The sequence below is a fragment of the Podarcis vaucheri genome (genome assembly GCF_965113315.1).
Source record: "Podarcis vaucheri genome assembly, chromosome: 12".
Lineage (NCBI taxonomy): Eukaryota > Metazoa > Chordata > Lepidosauria > Squamata > Lacertidae > Podarcis > Podarcis vaucheri.
The window spans coordinates 15,999,139-16,017,641 of record NC_138750.1 but is presented as its reverse complement, the minus strand read 5'-3'; the positions used below and the strand labels follow the sequence as shown (position 1 = coordinate 16,017,641).

Genomic DNA, 18,503 nt, shown 5'->3' with positions numbered 1-18,503 from the left:
GTAATGTACATTAGACACAACAATTTAGAAACAGTAAAATTTTTGAGGTCTTAAAACAAAGGAAGGAAGTCAATATGTGTATATGTATGTAATGACTAGATTAGAATGAAGATACGGTTTTATTTGTAGATGTGTGCTTTTTCTGCTTTTTGTGTGTTTTTCTTTCTTTCTCGTTTGTATAGTTTTATTTCGGACTCAATGCTTGTAATTTTTGTTGTGATTTTGCATTGAAAATTAAAATTAAAAAAGATAAAAAAGATAAACATCAGCGAATGCGGTGAAAGGGTTAAATTAAAAACAACAACAACAGCAGGAGGGCAGCCGAGAGGCATCATGGGAGTTTGCAGGCCTCCGGGGAATCATGGGAGTTGTAGGAAAACGCCAAGGAGCGTCTCCCTATGTCATGGCCGCCTTACGTTCGAGGTAACGTACTTTGTTCTTTCTGACAGGGTGGCGGTGCGTCTCTCCCCTTCCCTCGCTTTGCCCAGGCAGCCTTGGCTGCCCTTGTATTTCCTTGTCAGGAAAGCGGCTCTCAGGCCCACTAGGCTGGGCAAGAGTGTATATATTATTATTTTTTTGTGGGGTGGTGAGGGTAACTTTAAAACCAAAAACTTTTTATTTTTTATTTCCACTTGTTGCTGCTGCTGCTGCTCTTTTCCCAGCCTCCTCTCTCCTCCCCTAGCGAGAAAAGGATGTCACTTTGATAAACTGAAGTGAAAAGGGGGAAAAAAATAATAATCCAATAATTTCACGCCATCTCTTTTTATTTGTTTGTTTTTTAATCTTAAAAGCAGCTGATCTGCCTTACTGCCTTTTCTTTCACTTCGAGTTCCTGGGGCGTGTGTGGAAATAATAATAATCACAATCTTATTAGCGATGAAATCACTTCGATTGTGTTTTAACTCTCCCAAAGTGGGTCGGGGATGCGATGCCTTTTATTTATAACTCCCGTGGGAGAGCATCCAGTAGGTTGTGTAACAGGCGCAGCTGAGGGGGGTGGGAAAATAAAGTGTTTTTCGTGTCTCGTTCAGATCTGTCATAGGAAACAGTAAACAAAGAGTGTGGGGCAGGGTGAGGTGCTTTTTTTGGTTTGTTTTGTTTTTTTGGCAGGGCAAAGGAGAAGATGCAAATGAAAAGCATTCTCTGGCAGCCTGCCCATGCTGCTCCCTAGGCATATAAAATACCCAGAATCAGCTGCTCATCCCTTTCTGTTGTGGGCTAACAGGCCCAAACCACAATTGGGGCGATAACCGAAATGTCCAAAAAATAATAATTAGCGAGTAAGGCTGTCCACTTCTCCCGAACTGCCCCTCAGCGCAGGCTGGATGGTAATATATCAACAGTAGAGGAACGACAACAGCAAACAAAATGGGCTTCGTAATAATAATAATAGTAATTTTATTATTTATACCCCGCCCATCTGGCTGGGTTTCATGTTGATCCTGTGCACGTGCTTAACTCAGAAGTACGTCAAGAAGCTAAGTCGAGATTCGTCCATTGCAGGGGGTGGGGGTGGACTAGATGTCCCTCAGGATCCCCTTGCAACTCTGCGATTCCACGATTCTAAGCTTCACAGGGCCCAAATGGCAACTGTTCCCACAAGATTTCTCCCGTCGCTCACTGTCTCAGCAACCCCGATCTCATTTCCTTCCCAGCTGTTTGTGTTGCACATTAATTTCGTGAAGACAGCCACTTCAGAAACAAAAGTTCTGCTTTCTTCCCCCGTGTATTTGACTATTGTTACACTTATCTTCTACCTTTTGTTCATGGAGTTTGGGCATATGATCCTCCCTTTATTCTTAACAATAACCCTGTGAGGAGGGTTAAGCTGAGAGACAGGGGCTATAAACCCAACCTGGTTAGCTTCGTAACTTGAGTGGGGATTTGGCTCTGGTCCAGCTCCAGTGCTCTAACCATAACATCACACTGACTCTGTCTCGCTGTCATTCTGCTTCTTAGCAGCTGTATACTTTTAACTCCTAGTCACTGTATTATTTACTCTTTGGAGAAGTGCCAAAAAGTAGCAACTTGTTTATTTCCACTTAAATTTCTTCATTTCAAAGGGAGTTAACTTTGATTTTTGCAATTAATTTGTTAGAAAGGACTTGGGGGAAGCTGCTGGTGAGTCTAAAAATGTGTTCCACCTTGTTAGATTTTAAAAATGCTGACATGTAAACATTCAGCGGCCTACTAATCCTGCTGGCCTAGTTTCTGCCAGATGACAGGGTGTTGCTAGCCTCTGCCAAAACAGTGAAGTTATTGTATAACTCCATGTATACCATTCTTATGATTCACGTCTGAAATACAGGTATAATAATTCCCTTCTGGAATTGTATCACCTGTTTGCTATACAGTTTGCGTTCTTTTTTTTAAAAAAAATCAAAAATCCCCAGCTAACTGCCTTTTATATTTAGCTGAATTTTGCTACATACCGAAGATGCAAAAGTGACCTTATTCCTATCTATCTAAGCAGTGCATATAAGGTCTTGATGCTGGGTTCAAGATGTTATCGCTCCTCTCTGTTTCAGGCTTTCCATTGTTACAGATGAAACATCCCATTTCCCAGGCTTCAAAAGTGAGCAGGGCTAATGGTGGTATAGAAGAGATGACCCAGTTGGGTGCATTTTTTAGGTTCAAGACAATTTCTCAGCAGAGGGGATGGAATAAAAATGTTGCTAATGTGTCAAAGGTTTAACAGTCAGGAGTTTATTCTCTCCTTAAACTAAAAAACGGTGCACCCTTCAGTAAAAATGAGTCAGATCCCCATCTAGAGATACCATAAAAACACATTTTGTTGGTGATTTTGGAGGAAGCCAAGAAGTGGTTGAGAATTTAACAAAGCTCTTTTTCCTGAGGAAAGTGATCACAGCAAGATAAAGTACCAGAAGCATATCTGAAAATTACATTTCAAGCATGTTTCAACTAGTTACTATATTGTGGTTGAAATAGTGTGATGTGAAACTCTGAGGGCAGTGTTACCCCTCTGTATACAAGCAAGCTGTGAACCATATGCCTTAAAGAAAGGGGTTTTGAGATTTATTTTGTTCATGAACTAGGCTGTGTTTTAATCTGCTACTTACACTGCCTGCTTATGATTTAGATTTTTTTTAAAAATTACATTTTGCTTAATTGTCTTTAATTGCATTTAGGTTTATGACAACTTTGCTGGATGTAGGTTACTGTCACCACATTTTACAAGTGGAGGGCTAAAGCAGAGAACTTCCCAAGAAACTTCATAGGGGAAGTGTCAGGCAGTCTCTATGCATCAATGAATACAGGTACCACGTTTATGCTGGGTGCTGCAAAATAAATAGATTGGCCTTTCCTCGCTCAGGGCTGCTGCCCTGAAGCAATGAGGGAAACAGTGGCCCCGAGTGACTTCCAGGCAGCAGCCCCAGGAGCGCACGTGAATCACTTTCTCTCTCCTTCCCATGTGCTCTCCTTTTTAAAGTGGGGTGCTCCCACATCTCCCCCACCATCTTAAGAGTAACTGTGATTCTGTAGTAAGAGTTGGGGGAGAGATGCATTTAAACCTTGCTTCTGGCAGATGGTGTTGTTTCTTCTATCTGCCACTTGTCTAAGGTCAGTATCTGAAGAAGTGTGCATGCACACGAAAGCTCATACCAAGAACTAACTTAGTTGGTCTTTAAGGTGCTACTGGAAGGAATTTTTTTATTTTGTCTAAGGTCAGTTACACAGCACCTAGCTCCAGTGTTAGAAGCTGAGATATGAAAGCTAGGAGCTAAATTGCAGCTGAAACCGAGTTTATGGGTGCAACAAGAGACTGTCTAGGCACATTTTTTTATAACAAGAATACAAAGCTGAAAATGAATGAATGCAGCTAAAATATTATGTTCATTTTTCACATGGTCTTGTCCTTCCCCTGCTCACCCCCCCTAATATTCTTAAGAGGGTCTCTTCTCCAGTCTTTAGCTGGAAGTGGGGAGGCAGAAAAGGGTCGTCCTTTCCTTCCACTCTGTAGTTTTACTCTGAAATCTTAGGTGTAGTACTGCGCCCAGAGCTCTGAAACTGCTTGCCTTAATGAAATTCCCTGTTGCAAAATGTGCCTAGAACAATGGGAGTTTCAAGCACTGCATATCTCTTATCAATGTGAACCGCCCTGAAATCTGAGGGTATAGGGTGGTACATAAATTTTAACAAAACAATCAATGGCCTCTGGCAGTATTTTTATTTTATTATTTATTAAACTTAGTGGTTGCTGGGATGGTGGTCTGTATCGTCTGAAACACATATTTACAGTTGTTGGCATTGATTTATAGTTTTAAACAAAAAGTGCAAAGTTCTAATTTTAATCTGGCAGCTCCTGATGTGGCTATAACATTGCATGACTTATCATACTTCTGACTACTACCACTGCTCACCATGTGAGCAGTCACCTGACTACTGTGGCCTTTTTGATTGTGTCGCAGGTGATGAACCTCACCTCTGGTGGATCACTGACTTTGGGAGTCCCCTGTAAAACCCATTTTTTCCATTATAAATGCAACCACTTTGAACACATCAAAGGCACATTCCAGGGAGTATGGGGTGGGATGCAGAAAACTACCATCGAATCTAAAAGTGAATGAGCTATGAGTTGTTTCTCTTTTGACGTTCACTTCTATGCAGTGGCTCAATTTAGATTTCCACTGAATGAACAGAGAAGGAAGGAAATTGTTCCACTGATAAGAAAAAATAAAGGTATTGTTGATGATCCATATGAGGGCACTACCTTTATTAGACCAACAAAAATGTTAAAAAGTATAGTGCAGTAATCATGATTTAAAAATCAGAAATACCATAATAGCTGCCTGTAGCAGAATTTGTAAATACGAAATCTTTCTCTTCCCTTCCCTTGCAGATGCTGCAAAGACAACTAATTGCTGCTAACCAAATGCCCACCAACCATACAAATTTTGCCCTCTTTGCATAGCTGGCTGAGGAGTCGAGTGGTGCACCTTTGCTTTCAGCAATGGCCAGAAGTGGTGAAGAAAGTCAGCTGCAGAGGATTATTCGGGATTTGCAGGGTAAAATGCTGTCTGGGTGTGATTGACTCATTTGTTGTATCGTGATGTGAATTTGTGCTTCTGTGGGAAAGAGAGACAGGAATGTTGTTGTGTTGGAAGAGAGGCTACAAGAAACAGAGGGCAATAATTGTTGTTGTTGAATGAATTGATTTATAGACAGCTACGCAGCATAAAGCAATTGAAGCGGGGTAAATGATAAAAGCAGAATAAAACATAGAATCATGTGAAATTGCTTGCCATTCAAATTGGCTGTTTTCTCCAGGCTACCACAAATGCTCCATTTCTTCCACCCTAGTTTTTTTTTTTTAAAGTGTAGAGACAATTTGCACAGGGAGCTACTGCGCTCAGGTTTCAGCAGCCTGTGTGTGGTATCCAAAACGTTGCCATTTTTGTTAACTGCCTTGAGGCATGTGCAAAAGACAGGATATGCATCTCTGAAATAACAAATAACCCTGCCGATGATGTCTCAGGTGGCCCGTTTCAGACCTGCTGAAGGGAACATTTCAATGGGAACTTCTCACGCTCCCTGTTCAGCGTTGTCAGGGGTTCAGGAGCAGAGGCGAGGGCAAGGGAGGAAACAGAGAGCGAGGGGGAGGAGGCAGAAGAAAGGATGAGTGATGACGACGACCCGAGATCTCCGAGTCTTTCCAGTGAATCAGAAGATTCACAAAAAGGAGCACCAGTGGCCAGGGCAAGGGGGGAGACTAGGGGGACACCCCAGGAAGATAGAGCCAGAGGGGACTCAGAGGGGAGCAGTTGGAGATCGGGACCAGCGTCACCGCCAGAGAGTAGGAAAGAGGAAGAGCGCCAGGGATCAAGCGCTGGCAGGTCGCAACAGGAGGGAGGGCACGAGTCAGGAGTGGCCACACCTTCATCGGGGAGCGAAGTGACGGTTAGACGGAAAGTGGAAGGTTGGGCGCGCGCGCCAAGTTCAAATGCACAGGAAGGTGGCGCAGTAGGCAGCCCGGAAAGGGAGCCAGGTCCTAAAGCCCGGCGCAAGGAGACAGGAGAGTCAGGGGGGTCAGCGTCAGAAGAATCCCGGAAGGAAGAGACCCAGGGGGGCAGAGGGACCCAGAGGAGAACTGTCAGGCGGAAAACGTGGAGCAGGGCTAGGATATTAAGTTGGTGCGCAAGGGGCGGAGACTCAGACGGAGCTTCGCCGATCTAAGCATAAGACGTAGGGTTGCACGCAGCAGCTCGAGAATGGAGACTGTAACTCAATAAAGACTTTTATTTAACGATCGCTGGCTAGCGTGATCCTCTGTGAGCTAGGATCTGGAAGTAACCCTGACAAGCATTATAGCCTTAAACCAGAGCATAGGGAAAGTTACTTCTTAAAATGTAGGTACAATGTGATCTAGGTGAAATCAGTGGCTGTGTTTGGACATCGTAAGTTATCACAAGGGGAATGAACCAGAATGAAACTTGGGTTTGTGTCCTCACTCACTTCTCCTGTCCCATGGCTGGAAGGACTTTGGAAATGTCAATTTCTGCTTTTGGTTAGCTACAGCTTTGTTTGTCATCTGAACCAGGAGCTGTGGTTAAATACTTCTTTCTCCGAACCTTTATTAGGCAACTCTTGCAAATCTTGCCAAGTTCACACCAGTATTGCCCTGACCAATGTATTTTTTCCTCCATTTGTGGCATTTTATGTCGTCTGAACTCTTGACCCTGTGTAAGACGCTGTATGAAACATAAAATATATTGATGGACATAAAAGAGATTATCGTTTCAGTTATTCACATTGTTCCTGTTTAAATTCACAAATGGTGCTTTGTGTTTTTCTCCAAAGATGCTGTTACAGAACTGAACAAAGAATTTACAGAAGGAGGAGAACCAATCACAGATGACTCTATCAGTTTGCACAAATTTTCCTACAAGCTAGAATACCTTTTGCAAGTAAGTAGTGTTAGCATTTACAAGCGGACTATTTCCTGAGAGCTTTCCCTTAAAGTAGCTAAATGAAGAGGCTGATAACCAGAATACATATTAAGAGTTGTTAACCAGGGAACTGGCCAAGGAAAATCTACATATTAAAATGTGTTAAAAGGTCAAAGAGCATTATTATTATTATTATTATTATTATTATTATTATTGGAATTTTGTGTAACTTGTCTTTGAAAGTGCACCCTTTTGCCTTAGAACCGTAACGGTACATGTTGCTGTGTGTTCTAAATCTCATTCATTAAAACAGAAAAATCTACAGGAATAAGTATGTAAAAACAATTCCCTGGGTTCTCTCGCATTCTGCAATGACCAACAAAACCTGCAACCCTCCAGAATGGGGCTGTGCAAACTGGTGCAGACTCAATTTGTGTTGTCTTTCATTGAATTCTGTGACACAAATGAACATCTTACGCTTGTTCAACTAAAACCAGTTCATGATGCTTGCCCATGATGTTCAAGTCAGGAGAATGACATGTAGTTTGGTCAGTGTGCTAATTTTACTAGTTGCTGAATCTGGGATAACCATTTTTAGGTCTAACAGCTTTGTTGCACTGTCTGTTTCCATAGTACAGTGGTACCTCAGGTTAAATACGCTTCAGGTTACAGACTCCGCTAACCCAGAAATAGTACCTCGGGTTAAGAACTTTGCTTCAGGATGAGAACAGGAATCATGCTCCGGTGGCGCGGTGGCAGCGGGAGGCCCCATTAGCTAAAGTGGTGCTTCAGGTTAAGAACAGTTTCAGGTTACGAACAGACCTCTGGAATGAATAAAGTACTTAACCCGAGGTACCACTGTATTTATAAACATATGTTTCATATTGGCAGTGTTAGCCTATGTTAATTCATCCAGTGGCTTTTAGGTCTGTTCAGAAATCCCAGCGGTTATTGGTGGGAACACGCTTCACTTTTCTTTGAATGGTTACAAAGAGAGCAAGTGATGTTTTGGCAAATCATCCGTTTGAAGTTACCCTTTCCCCTTTTCTCTTCCAAAGTTTGACCAGAAAGAAAAGTCCAGCTTACTGGGCAATCGGAAAGACTACTGGGATTATTTCTGCGACTGTCTGGCAAAGGTTAAAGGAGCCAATGATGGAATACGCTTTGTGAAATCTATTTCAGAAGTAAGTGAGGTGCATGGATCTGTCATTGGGGCCATGCAGCATAACGTTCTCACAGGCCACTCTAACTTGGATGGGTGATGCTGGAGCGGAAGCTGTAGATGCCAGTGGTCCTGCTATCTAGGCTCCCTAATATGAAGCCTTCCACCAATTCCTGAAGATCCGTCCTTTTGCACAGGATATTTCAGTACTTGTGGTATGGTGCTCTAGGGCTACTACATCTCTCTTTTATATATATAATTTTTATTGAATTTTTGAAAATATTTTATACATATAAAACAAAATGATCTCCAACATTAAGATACAGAGTTCTTTCGAACCCTTAGACCTCCTTCCCTCCCTCCATGGGTTCCATCTTTAAGATTAAATTTACTGCATCTTTTACCCTTACCTACCTATTAAGGTAGGGACGCGGGTGGCGCTGTGGGTTAAAGCCTCAGCGCCTAGGGCTTGCCGATCGAAAGGTCGGCAGTTCGAATCCCCGCGGTGGGGTGCGCTCCCGTCGTTCGGTCCCAGCGCCTGCCAACCTAGCAGTTCGAAAGCACCCCCGGGTGCAAGTAGATAAATAGGTACCGCTTACCAGCGGGAAGGTAAACGGCGTTCCGTGTGCTGCGCTGGCTCGCCAGATGCAGCTTTGTCACGCTGGCCACGTGACCCGGAAGTGTCTCTGGACAGCGCTGGCCCCCGGCCAATAGATGTGAGATGGGCGCACAAACCCCAGAGTCTGTCAAGACTGGCCCGTTCGGGCAGGGGTACCTTTACCTTTACCTATTAAGGTAAAGGTAAAGGGACCCCTGACCATTAGGTCCAGTCATGACCGACTCTGGGGTTGCGACGCTCATCTCGCTTTATTGGCCAAGGGAGCCAGCGTACAACTTCCGGGTCATGTGGCCAGCATGACTAAGCTGCTTCTGGCGAACCAGAGCAGCGCGCGGAAATGCCGTTTACCTTCCCACCGGAGCAGTACCTATTTATCTCCTTGCACTTTGACGTGCTTTTGAACTGCTAGGTGGGCAAGAGCAGGGACTGAGCAACGGGAGCTCACCCCGTTACGGGCATTTGAACCGCCGACCTTCTGATCGGCAAGCCCTAGGCTCTGTGGTTTAACCCACAGCGCCACCCGTGTCCCTTCTATCTATTTATTATATAACCATAATTACCATAAAATTAAATTCCACATTACAAGTGTCTTTACGTCCCTGCCAAAGATTTTAACTGTTTACGGTGGTCTTTTAAATAAATTACAGATTTACTCCAGTCTTTCGAAAATACTTGATCTTCCTGGTTTCGAATCTCACCAATATATCTTTCATAGCTGTTAATAAAATCATATGGGCTGACAACTTTTGAGTTGGGAAAATGACAAGGACTTATATCAACATATATATTTAAATGTAAATATGGTCTACATTTTGATAGTGTGCAACAAATGTATCTTCACCCCTCTCCCCTTTAGATTCCTGACCTTCATTCAGACTGCAGGCCAAGAAGGGCCAAGTCACATGATAGATTCATTTTCCTCATGTGATCAGTCCTGACAGTGGTATCTCCCCCTTCCACATTTGTCCTTCTGAGCATGTGCCCAAAGATGTTAAGAAGTGCTCTAATGAGCAGATGATCACATGGCAGCCAGCCCTTGTTGCTCACTTCTTGCAAGCTACAGAAACACAATGGGTTGTATGTCTTTCTTCCTCATATATTTTGATGGGCTGGATCCTGCTATTGCACTCCCACCTGCACTGAACTTGCATCAGGTGCCAGGGTTTGTGGTTCCCCATCCCGACTCATAATGAGCTTCCTTAAGTCAATAATAATGGTTGGAATTTTCCCGCCCTTTCAAACAGAATTAACACAAACTGAAGAGCATTTCTTTAGAAGTGTTCACTGTAGTCCTTGGTTCAAAAGTAAATGTCTCCAAATAATAAAGGGCAATTGGTTCTAGGGAAGCTTCAGGGTTTGCAAAAATGGAGGGGTGCAACTGACAGTCAACATACTGGGGGGGGAGGTACTTAATATTTGTATAGTGCTATCTGTGTGCTTGGTGCTCTACAAAATACCACAGGAGGAGTCCCTGCCCTAACAGTGTAACAGCTCAGTTATGTGCAAATTAACAAATAACCTCAGGTAAGGTCCTGGATATCATTGTTTCAGTTTCAGGTGCTCAATTGTCCCCTTATTCTTATTGCCACCAATATAAATTTGGCCCCTATCAATGACGCCCATGAGATTTTCTCTCTCAGCAGATATTCAACATAAAATTAAGATGACCTTCCTCGTCGTTTGGCGAGCAAGTCGGACATTTGCTGACGAGCTCTAGCACAGAAATTATAGAACATAAATAAACATTACACAGAATCCATCTGTCTTAGGAGAGGGGAACACCAGCAGATCTACTGCACAGCATTTGAGATGGCAGCACTTTGAATCTTGCCAGAGTAAAAGGCCAATGGCTACATACAGATCCTTAAAGTAAGCAGCAATTGAAAAGGAGCATCATAAGACAGTGGCGTAGCATGTGTGAGCCAAAAGGTGTTGTAAGGAAACATCCCAGAGGCTTTTATTTACTGGGGCTAATGCAGAATCAAATCCCATTTGAAGAAGGGAATAGGGTTTCGCAGTTCAGTGCAACAAGCTTTTTGAGGCAACAGACTTTGTCTACAGTGGCTATCCTCAGGTAAATACTTAGGCAGCCCTGCTACCATCTTAAAGATCTTAAGCCAAAGCTTTAAGACTGCTAACCAAGCTCTCAAAAGGGCACTGCCCTGCTTCTAATAATATAACTAGGTATATGTAAAGAAGCACAAGAAAAAATAGCTTGGTTGAATTTTCAATTTGATGACACTCCCTTCTCAGCTCCTTTACGCAGCTGCTATATGAGAACTGACAATGAATAGCTTCAGGAATATTCTGACCCCCTTTGGTGTAAAAGAAACAATGTAGTAGAATGACTGAGTGAAGCTTCCTAAGAAGCAAGGGTGTTATGTGTAGCCCAAGAATACCACCCCCAAATAGTGGAAATTTTAATCTATTCTATAATTTAGTGGTTTAACACCCAACTACACTGCGAAAACTTCTTTTAAAATACTAAAATCTTTTATTGTCTAGCTGATCTTTGGGCAATGGAGCTTGCAATAAGATGAAAACTTAAGACAATAGCTGCCTTATCCCGGGTCTGGAGTGGAAAGAATAACAGCAGCATTGGTATAAAGTAGAATACAAGCTTTCCTATTGCTTGGTTTTGGTCATTTAAGACATTTTCAAGTTCATTTAAGAACAGATTAAGAAGCCTTGCTTAACTCCCTTTGACATGAGGATATCCTGGGTGAGCTGTCCGTGATTGCAACATCTAATCTGTAAAAGACTTACTGTGCAAACCTTCATGAGATAGAAAAGTCTTTTATCATCAGCAGGAATGTTGTCCAGGTTCTGCCATAGCTTAACCCGAGACGGAACTCGGAAGCTTCCTTTTGATCCATAAAGACAGTAAAAAGGACCCCTGCATATTTTTCAGTGTGATGAGAAAACCCAAAATAATTATATTGAATTGAGCTGTTCTTTCTAAATGCCTCTTGAGAGTCAGCGAGTAGATTCTTGAACTCAAAAAAATGAGTTCATCGTACCTAGTATATGGTGTCCCGTAATAGATAACAAGATAATGGATGTAAAGTTTCCTGGATCATTGACTTGGCCATTTCTGAAGATGGGTACTATTGTTGCATTCTCCTAACTAGAAGAAATCATCCCAGAGCTTTGTTTGTAGCAAAAAGGGCAGCCAATAATGGTGATTTAGTTTAATAAGCTCCACAGGGCTACAATATATCCCAGGAGTCTTCCCAGTCGTAAGCTGATTTGCTTATAGAAATAACTTCTCTTTATACTAACAAGGTTCCACTTTGGTATGCCTGCAAGCACAGCATCAGATGCAAGTCCATCTGGGGCCATAAAGATGGGTCTAAAATGTCCCTCCCAGACCTGTGCCAAAATATCATGGTTTGGAGCTTGAGATCAAGAGCACAGAGCTTCTGAAACCAGCTGCCAAAAGTTTCTTGAAACATTCTTGAGATAAGCATTTAGAAGCAGTGACTCCGAGTAAAGTTAACTGTGACAGTTTTGAGCAAAACAGCAATGCCTTATATTCTTCTTTGAGCTGAAAACGACTAGGGGGAGGATAACGTCATCTGGATGCCCTGTAGCAAATCTTAGTGCCCTTTTCACAAAGCAGCACTCTGCCTCGAACCATTGGGCACCATCAGAATGATTTACACCAAAACTCCTACAGGAAGGGTTTAAATCTAGTATTCTAACTAGCTCCTGTATTAGCTCCTCATTTTCCACAATAACAACAGGATAGTAATTGCTTAGGGAGTAATATAATATAAATGATGTTAAAAAATATTACGAGGTCTTAAACAAGGTCTTCTGGCCTGGCATCAGATTTGATGGAGGCCTTTGGCAAGGTATCTTCCACCCAGCAATGTTGATGTGTGTGGCCCTGCTTTTTCAATAACCTTTAAAGCCCCGGTGCTGAAGCCTAAGGCTGGACTGCTGCAGGTTTCTCTTTTCCTCCAAATTGCTCTCGGTCTTGCCCCCCAACAAAGTGCCCATTTGCAATGCAGTGCTGGGCCCCAGAGAACCACTGGCAGAAGCATTTGGGGAGAAATAGAAGTTACTGGGCTTGACTCTTCTCAAGGACAGCTGACTGTCCTTATCTCCCCCCAGCAGGCTTACCTGGCAATAGGTAGCAAGGACATTGCAATGAATGGGACATTACAGCAGTTTCATTAACAGAGGTAAAGGTAAAGGGACCCCTGGCCATTAGGTCCAGTTGTGACTGATTCTGGGGTTGTGGCACTCATCTCGCTTTATTGGCTGAGGGAACAGAGGAGGACCCCCAAATTGTAGTTCAAGGGATAGTGATGTTACAGTTTAAATGAAGAACAAAAGATTATTAATCTATTCCAGGATTCTGCTGTCCAAAACATCTGGAGGGCAGAAGGTTGGCAGTGGCTGCCCTTGGTAGAGCACGCTTTCATGAATTTCCCTGCTCTTTCTTTTTTCCTTATTGAAGGAGAATTATCTGCCTTGAACCATCCATTCAGTCTCCTGCAGTGCTTTACTTTCTCCATATTCTTATTGACAGCTTCCCACCTTCATTTAGGCAAGATTTTTTCCAAACTCAGTGCTTAGGCCTGTAGGTGGCATTATACACCCAACCCATATTAGTTAGTAGATTTCTATTCTGTTCTTCAGGCTTGAAGCCTACCAGAGCTTGTTGTCGTTTAGTCGTGTCCGACTCTTCGTGACCCCATGGACCAGAGCACACCAGGCTCTCCTATCTTCCACTGCCTCCCACACTTTGGTCAGACTCATGTTTGTAGCTTCGAAAACACTGTCCAACCATCTCATCCTCTGTCATCCCCTTCTCCTTGTGCCCTCCATCTTTTCCAACTTCAGGGTCTTTTCCAGGGAGTCTTCTCTTCTCATGAGGTGGCCAAAGTACTGGAGCTTCAACTTCACGATCTGTCCTTCCAATGAGCACTCAGGGCTGATTTCCTTAAGAATGGATACGTTTGATCTTCTTGCAGTCCATGGGACTCTCAAGAGTCTCCTCCAGCACCATAATTCAAAAGCATCAATTCTTCGGCAATCAGCCTTCTTTATGGTCCAGCTCTCACTTCCATACATCACTGCTGGGAAAACCATGGCTTTAACTATACGGACCTTTGTTGGCAAGGTGATGTCTGCTTTTTAAGATGCTGTCTAGGTTTGCGATCGCCTTTCTCCCAAGGAGCAGGCGTCATTTAATTTCGTGACTGCTGTCACCATCTGCAGTGATCATGGAGCCCAAAAAAGTAAAATCTCTCACTGCCTCCATTTCTTCCCCTTCTATTTGCCAGGAGGTGATGGGACCAGTGGCCATTATCTTTGGTTTTTTGAGAGCTAGTCTACTCTTTTGTTTCAGCTTAAAAGTTCCTCCATCTTTGCCTTTTGAGAAGGATAGCAAGAATAAGTGGCAAGTCTATGGAGAGTCACCCACAGCCGCTTGCAGTTAATTGATAGATTAGATTAGTTAAGAGGATGCTTCTAAAGGGGTTTGAGATATGTTTACTAAGTCTGCTAGTAAATCTTTGATTTCATGTATACAAACAGGAGTTGCAATGTCCAATAGATGAATATCATGGTGAAACCAAGTTGAGAAGGGTTAAACATAATGAGCTAGGGAAGCATAGTATTTAGAAGAATCTATTATTATTATTATTATTATTATTATTATTATTGATTTCATTTCTATACTACTTTATATTTTTAAGGAAAAAAACTCAGACTGGTTTACAACACTTTCAAACATCAAATAAAACAATCCAGAATAGAACACTACTGAAGAAAGTCAAATATAAAATATACATTCAGAGCAACATAATTAACAGGAAACTAAAATTTTATCTTAAGATTTCAAAATAAAACATTATGAAGGAGGTCAACTACAGGATGCACATTTAATGCAGCAAAATTTGTAAAATGCACGTTTCCAATACTTCAAAGACCACCTCTCCCAAAATGAACCAACCCAAATTCTGTGATAATCATCTGAGGCCCTTCACTGTTTGCCTCCTCCGTGAGATGTCCAAAGGGCCATAACACAAGAATGGGCCTTTTCTGTGGTGGCTCCCTCTGCACTAGTTGGACTCTTTGTGCTGGCTCCTGCTCCCATGGCTGTTTAGTTGAATCTGGCCCAATAGCTCTTGAAAACCACCCCCAGCTTCACTAGAAATTCCCACTTCAATGGCAAAGGGAGAACTGCATGGAAATTGGTGTGGGATATGACTAATGTTTCCCCTGACCTTCTTGAGTAAAATGCAAAAGTGCTTAGACATGATCCATGTGGAGAATGGTGAAGTGTGAAAGTACTATGATTTCTACAGATAATATTTTCATCCATCTTCTCCAAGAATGAAATTACAGGGGGAGGTGAGAGAGAACCTTTTCAATATTCTGGGAAGGCTGAAGGCTGAATTTTCATTTGAGACCCCAGTGCTTTCTCTTCTCAGTTAGGTTTTGACAATGTTGATGTGGCCTAGACTTCAGGCAATCTCCCCACTTGCTTGCAAAAAAAATAAGGACCTAGTGTAAGGTTTGTGATTGTCTAACAACTCCAGCCCTATCAATGTAAGACTAGAGATTACTTTGCTGACTTCTGGTTTTTAATGCTAAACACTTGCTGGGTAGAATGTGGCCCCGGCCTGGTGTAACGCTCTCTCACAAGAGACCAGGGCCATGCAAGTTTTGACATCCTTCCGCAGGGCCTGCAAGACGGAGCTGTTCCACCAGGCCTTTGGTCAGGGTTCAGCCTGACTCATTTTCTCTTTGTAGAAGAACAAGTGCAAAGGAGGTTTCCCAGCCCACTCACAGGTCCTTATAATATCAGTGGAAACAGTTGGTCCTGGCGAATATTAACCACTTGCAATTTTAACCTGAGGATTGTCATTTGTCCAGTTTTAACTTTAACTTTAATTTATTTGAATTAATTTTGGGATGCATTTTTAATTGATTGATTGCTTGTTTTTATGCATATTGTGTTATGTATATGATGTTAGCTGCTCTGAGCTGGGCTCCTGCCGGGGAGGGTGGGGTACAAATGAATTTTTATTTGTATTACTGATCATTATGTCCTAATAATCACTTTTTTCTGTGATTGTCTTTTCCACCCCCAGCTGAGAACATCCCTTGGTAAGGGCAGGGCATTTCTCCGTTACTCCTTAGTACACCAAAGGCTTGCAGACACTTTGCAGCAGTGTTTTATGAATACCAAAGTAACAAGGTAAATGTTGCTGTTGTTTTGTTCAACATTTATAGGATGTCTACCAAATGGTACAGTGGTTTTATAACAACTGTCTCTGTTAGTAGCTTTGCATTCTGCTAAGAAAACCGAGAAGGTGAAAAGAGGAAATGGGAATTGCAACGGTGGGAATGGGAAGTGGTGAACCATTAACAGGAACCACCAAGTGTGTGGTTTTAATTGGCCGGTGGCCAGGGACTTTTGAGAAAATCATTTGGTTATGCGTTTTATTGTAGCAGTGATTACAAATGTGAGAATGACTTATTCCTCTGAATGCCTGCTTTAGAAAAGGACATAAAGTCTTTTTAAGATGCTACAAACTTTGGAGGCTGTGGCGATCACACAGGGTCCCCAGACGTTTAACGGTCTATTGATCCCTGTGCCACCACTGTGCTCGCTTCCCCGCTGCCATCAACCCGTTACTTTCGGGTACACACTGAGTCCAGACAGTTGTTAAAAGTGAACCAAATAAACAAGTTTATTTTATAAATATTAACAAGTTTATGGTTTCTCAAATAATATTCCTGTCAGTATCTTAACTTTAGTTTCTTTACCGGCCTATACCTTCCTAATACCTTCTGACTGATTATCTCAACTGTTTGACTGACTCCTCTTAACAGATTCTCTCACTCTCTCACATCAGACTAGCCCAACCCACAGTCTTGTCCACTCTGTCTCTTCTAACTCCAGACTGTCTTCTCAACCACCCTAACTCTTAACGCTAACTCCTCCCCTTGGGTTCCCATTGGTTTGTCATTTTACAATTAGTTAGCCCTTTCCTTATGAACCCAGCGTGATGTCACACACCTAGGAGGGCAAACACCACAGAAGCCAACACCTATTACGTCAGGTGCACAATGAAGCCATCGCGAACTAGATGAAATTGTCTCTAACATAACACAAGCCCTTCTGGATCTGACCCCCTTTCTAGTCCAGGGTTCATGACAAATTGGCATTGATAGCTTAGACCTTCATGAATTTGTCTACCCCCCACCCTTTAGAGCTATTTAAGCTGCTGGCCATCATCACAACTTGCAAAAGTAAACAAACCTCATGACACAATCCATTATAGAACTGTCTCCTGCTTTAAAAAAATCTGAGCTTCACTCAACTGATTAATTTATTTAATTTGCAAAGAGAACAATACTTTCACACTAAAAGGGGTGTCCCTTTTTTGGTGATGTATTGCAGCAAGTGGGCACCATCTTATAAGTGACTTTAAGACCAGTTAACAAATTGTTTGTTTTTTAATGTGCTTCCCAGTTTAAATTGATGACCCTAACTAGCCAGTTAATTGACTGAGAGTTGTTAGTTGTTTTCGTATTGCACAGACTGGGGCATCTTTTTTGGTGTCAGCATGTCGTTGGGGAGGTATTTCTTAATGGGTGGGGGGAGTAAAATTTGCATCTAGTTTTAAAGAGCTGATCTTGGACACATTTATTGTTACTTTGCAACAGTGAAATGTCCTTTAAAACATCTGTTGCGGTAACATTTTTATAGCCCCTAGTAACTAAAGAGGTCAATCCTGAAAAGAATATTGATATGTCTCAAATATTGTTGCGGGATGCAAGGGGAAAAGACTGTCTCTGCGTACCCTAAATGTCAGCCAGGGGAATGAAGTGAACAGGATGTGTGAAATATGTGGGGTGTGCAAGCAAGTGTGCTGCATACAATCTAAATGTCTTCCATTAAGCCTGTGATGGGTCCTGGCTTGGTTGATCTCCTGCCAGCTTCCAGTGTGCAGGAGGGTGACTCGCTGGTGGGAGCCAATAGAAAGGCCCAAAACACAACATTCCAAGGATGGGGTGGGGTTGAGCCAGGCCAGGATCTGTTGGTCCTGAGGCAGTCTCATTGCTGTTGTGCGATCCAGGACCGATCATACTGCCCCTGCCCCTTCTGCCATGAGTGCAAGGGTTATGGATGCACTCGTGGCCCCTCTGCTCCACAGAGTGGAGGGAGAAGTTAGGATTTCACCTGAAATCTCCTCCATCCTTTTCACTGGGACTTCATTTCAACTCGTTTTGTAGAATTGTATGCTGTGGACTTATGCAAGGATTCCCTGTGGAGCAGCTCTTTCATTTGTGGTAGAACAGCTGTGATGACAATGGAACCACGCAGCATTTTGGGGAAATACATAATCAACAATGCAGTAGTCCTGATATTCTCTTGCAACTTGTTGACGATTATCGATATGAGCTTTTTGCTTACTTACTGCAATCTTTGTTTCTTTAGTGACTGGTACTATGCAAGAAGTCCCTTCCTGAATTCAAAAATGAGTTCTGATATTGTTGGTCACCTCTACGAACTCACAGAGGTTCAGTTTGATCTGGTGTCTAGAGGCTATGACTTAGACTCGGCATGGCCCACGTTTGCCAGGTAATACAAACCAGCTGTTAATTTCTATAATTTGTATGCTTTTGTCAGGGGACTGCCATTGGAACAGGGAAGGGAGGCAGGGGGTCGTTGGGATACAGGGAACCGCCGAAAATCTTGCGAAGCAGTTCCTCTTCCTGCGGTGGGGAAAGCCACCCCTCCAGTGAGGAAGAGGGGAAGGGACCAGAGGATGCTGCTGGGAGC

At 42.8% G+C, this 18,503-nt stretch overlaps 1 protein-coding gene across 3 annotated transcripts in view; it reads left to right on the top strand.

The window, feature by feature from the left end:
- The first annotated feature begins 328 nt into the window (after window positions 1-328).
- FYCO1 (FYVE and coiled-coil domain autophagy adaptor 1) overlaps window positions 329-18,503 on the top strand; it is a 62,059-nt gene continuing 43,884 nt past the window's right edge. For 2 of the 3 annotated variants that reach the window (XM_082192959.1, XM_082192957.1), the window contains exons 1-6: window positions 329-423; window positions 4,862-5,027; window positions 6,820-6,926; window positions 7,967-8,092; window positions 15,802-15,908; window positions 18,159-18,302. In XM_082192959.1, the coding sequence (XP_082049085.1) occupies window positions 4,973-5,027; window positions 6,820-6,926; window positions 7,967-8,092; window positions 15,802-15,908; window positions 18,159-18,302 (539 nt within the window). In that variant the 5' untranslated portion in view covers window positions 329-423; window positions 4,862-4,972. Of the gene's footprint in view, window positions 424-4,430; window positions 4,702-4,861; window positions 5,028-6,819; window positions 6,927-7,966; window positions 8,093-15,801; window positions 15,909-18,158; window positions 18,303-18,503 lie in introns of all 3 variants that reach the window. The other variant, XM_082192958.1, reaches the window with a different exon arrangement.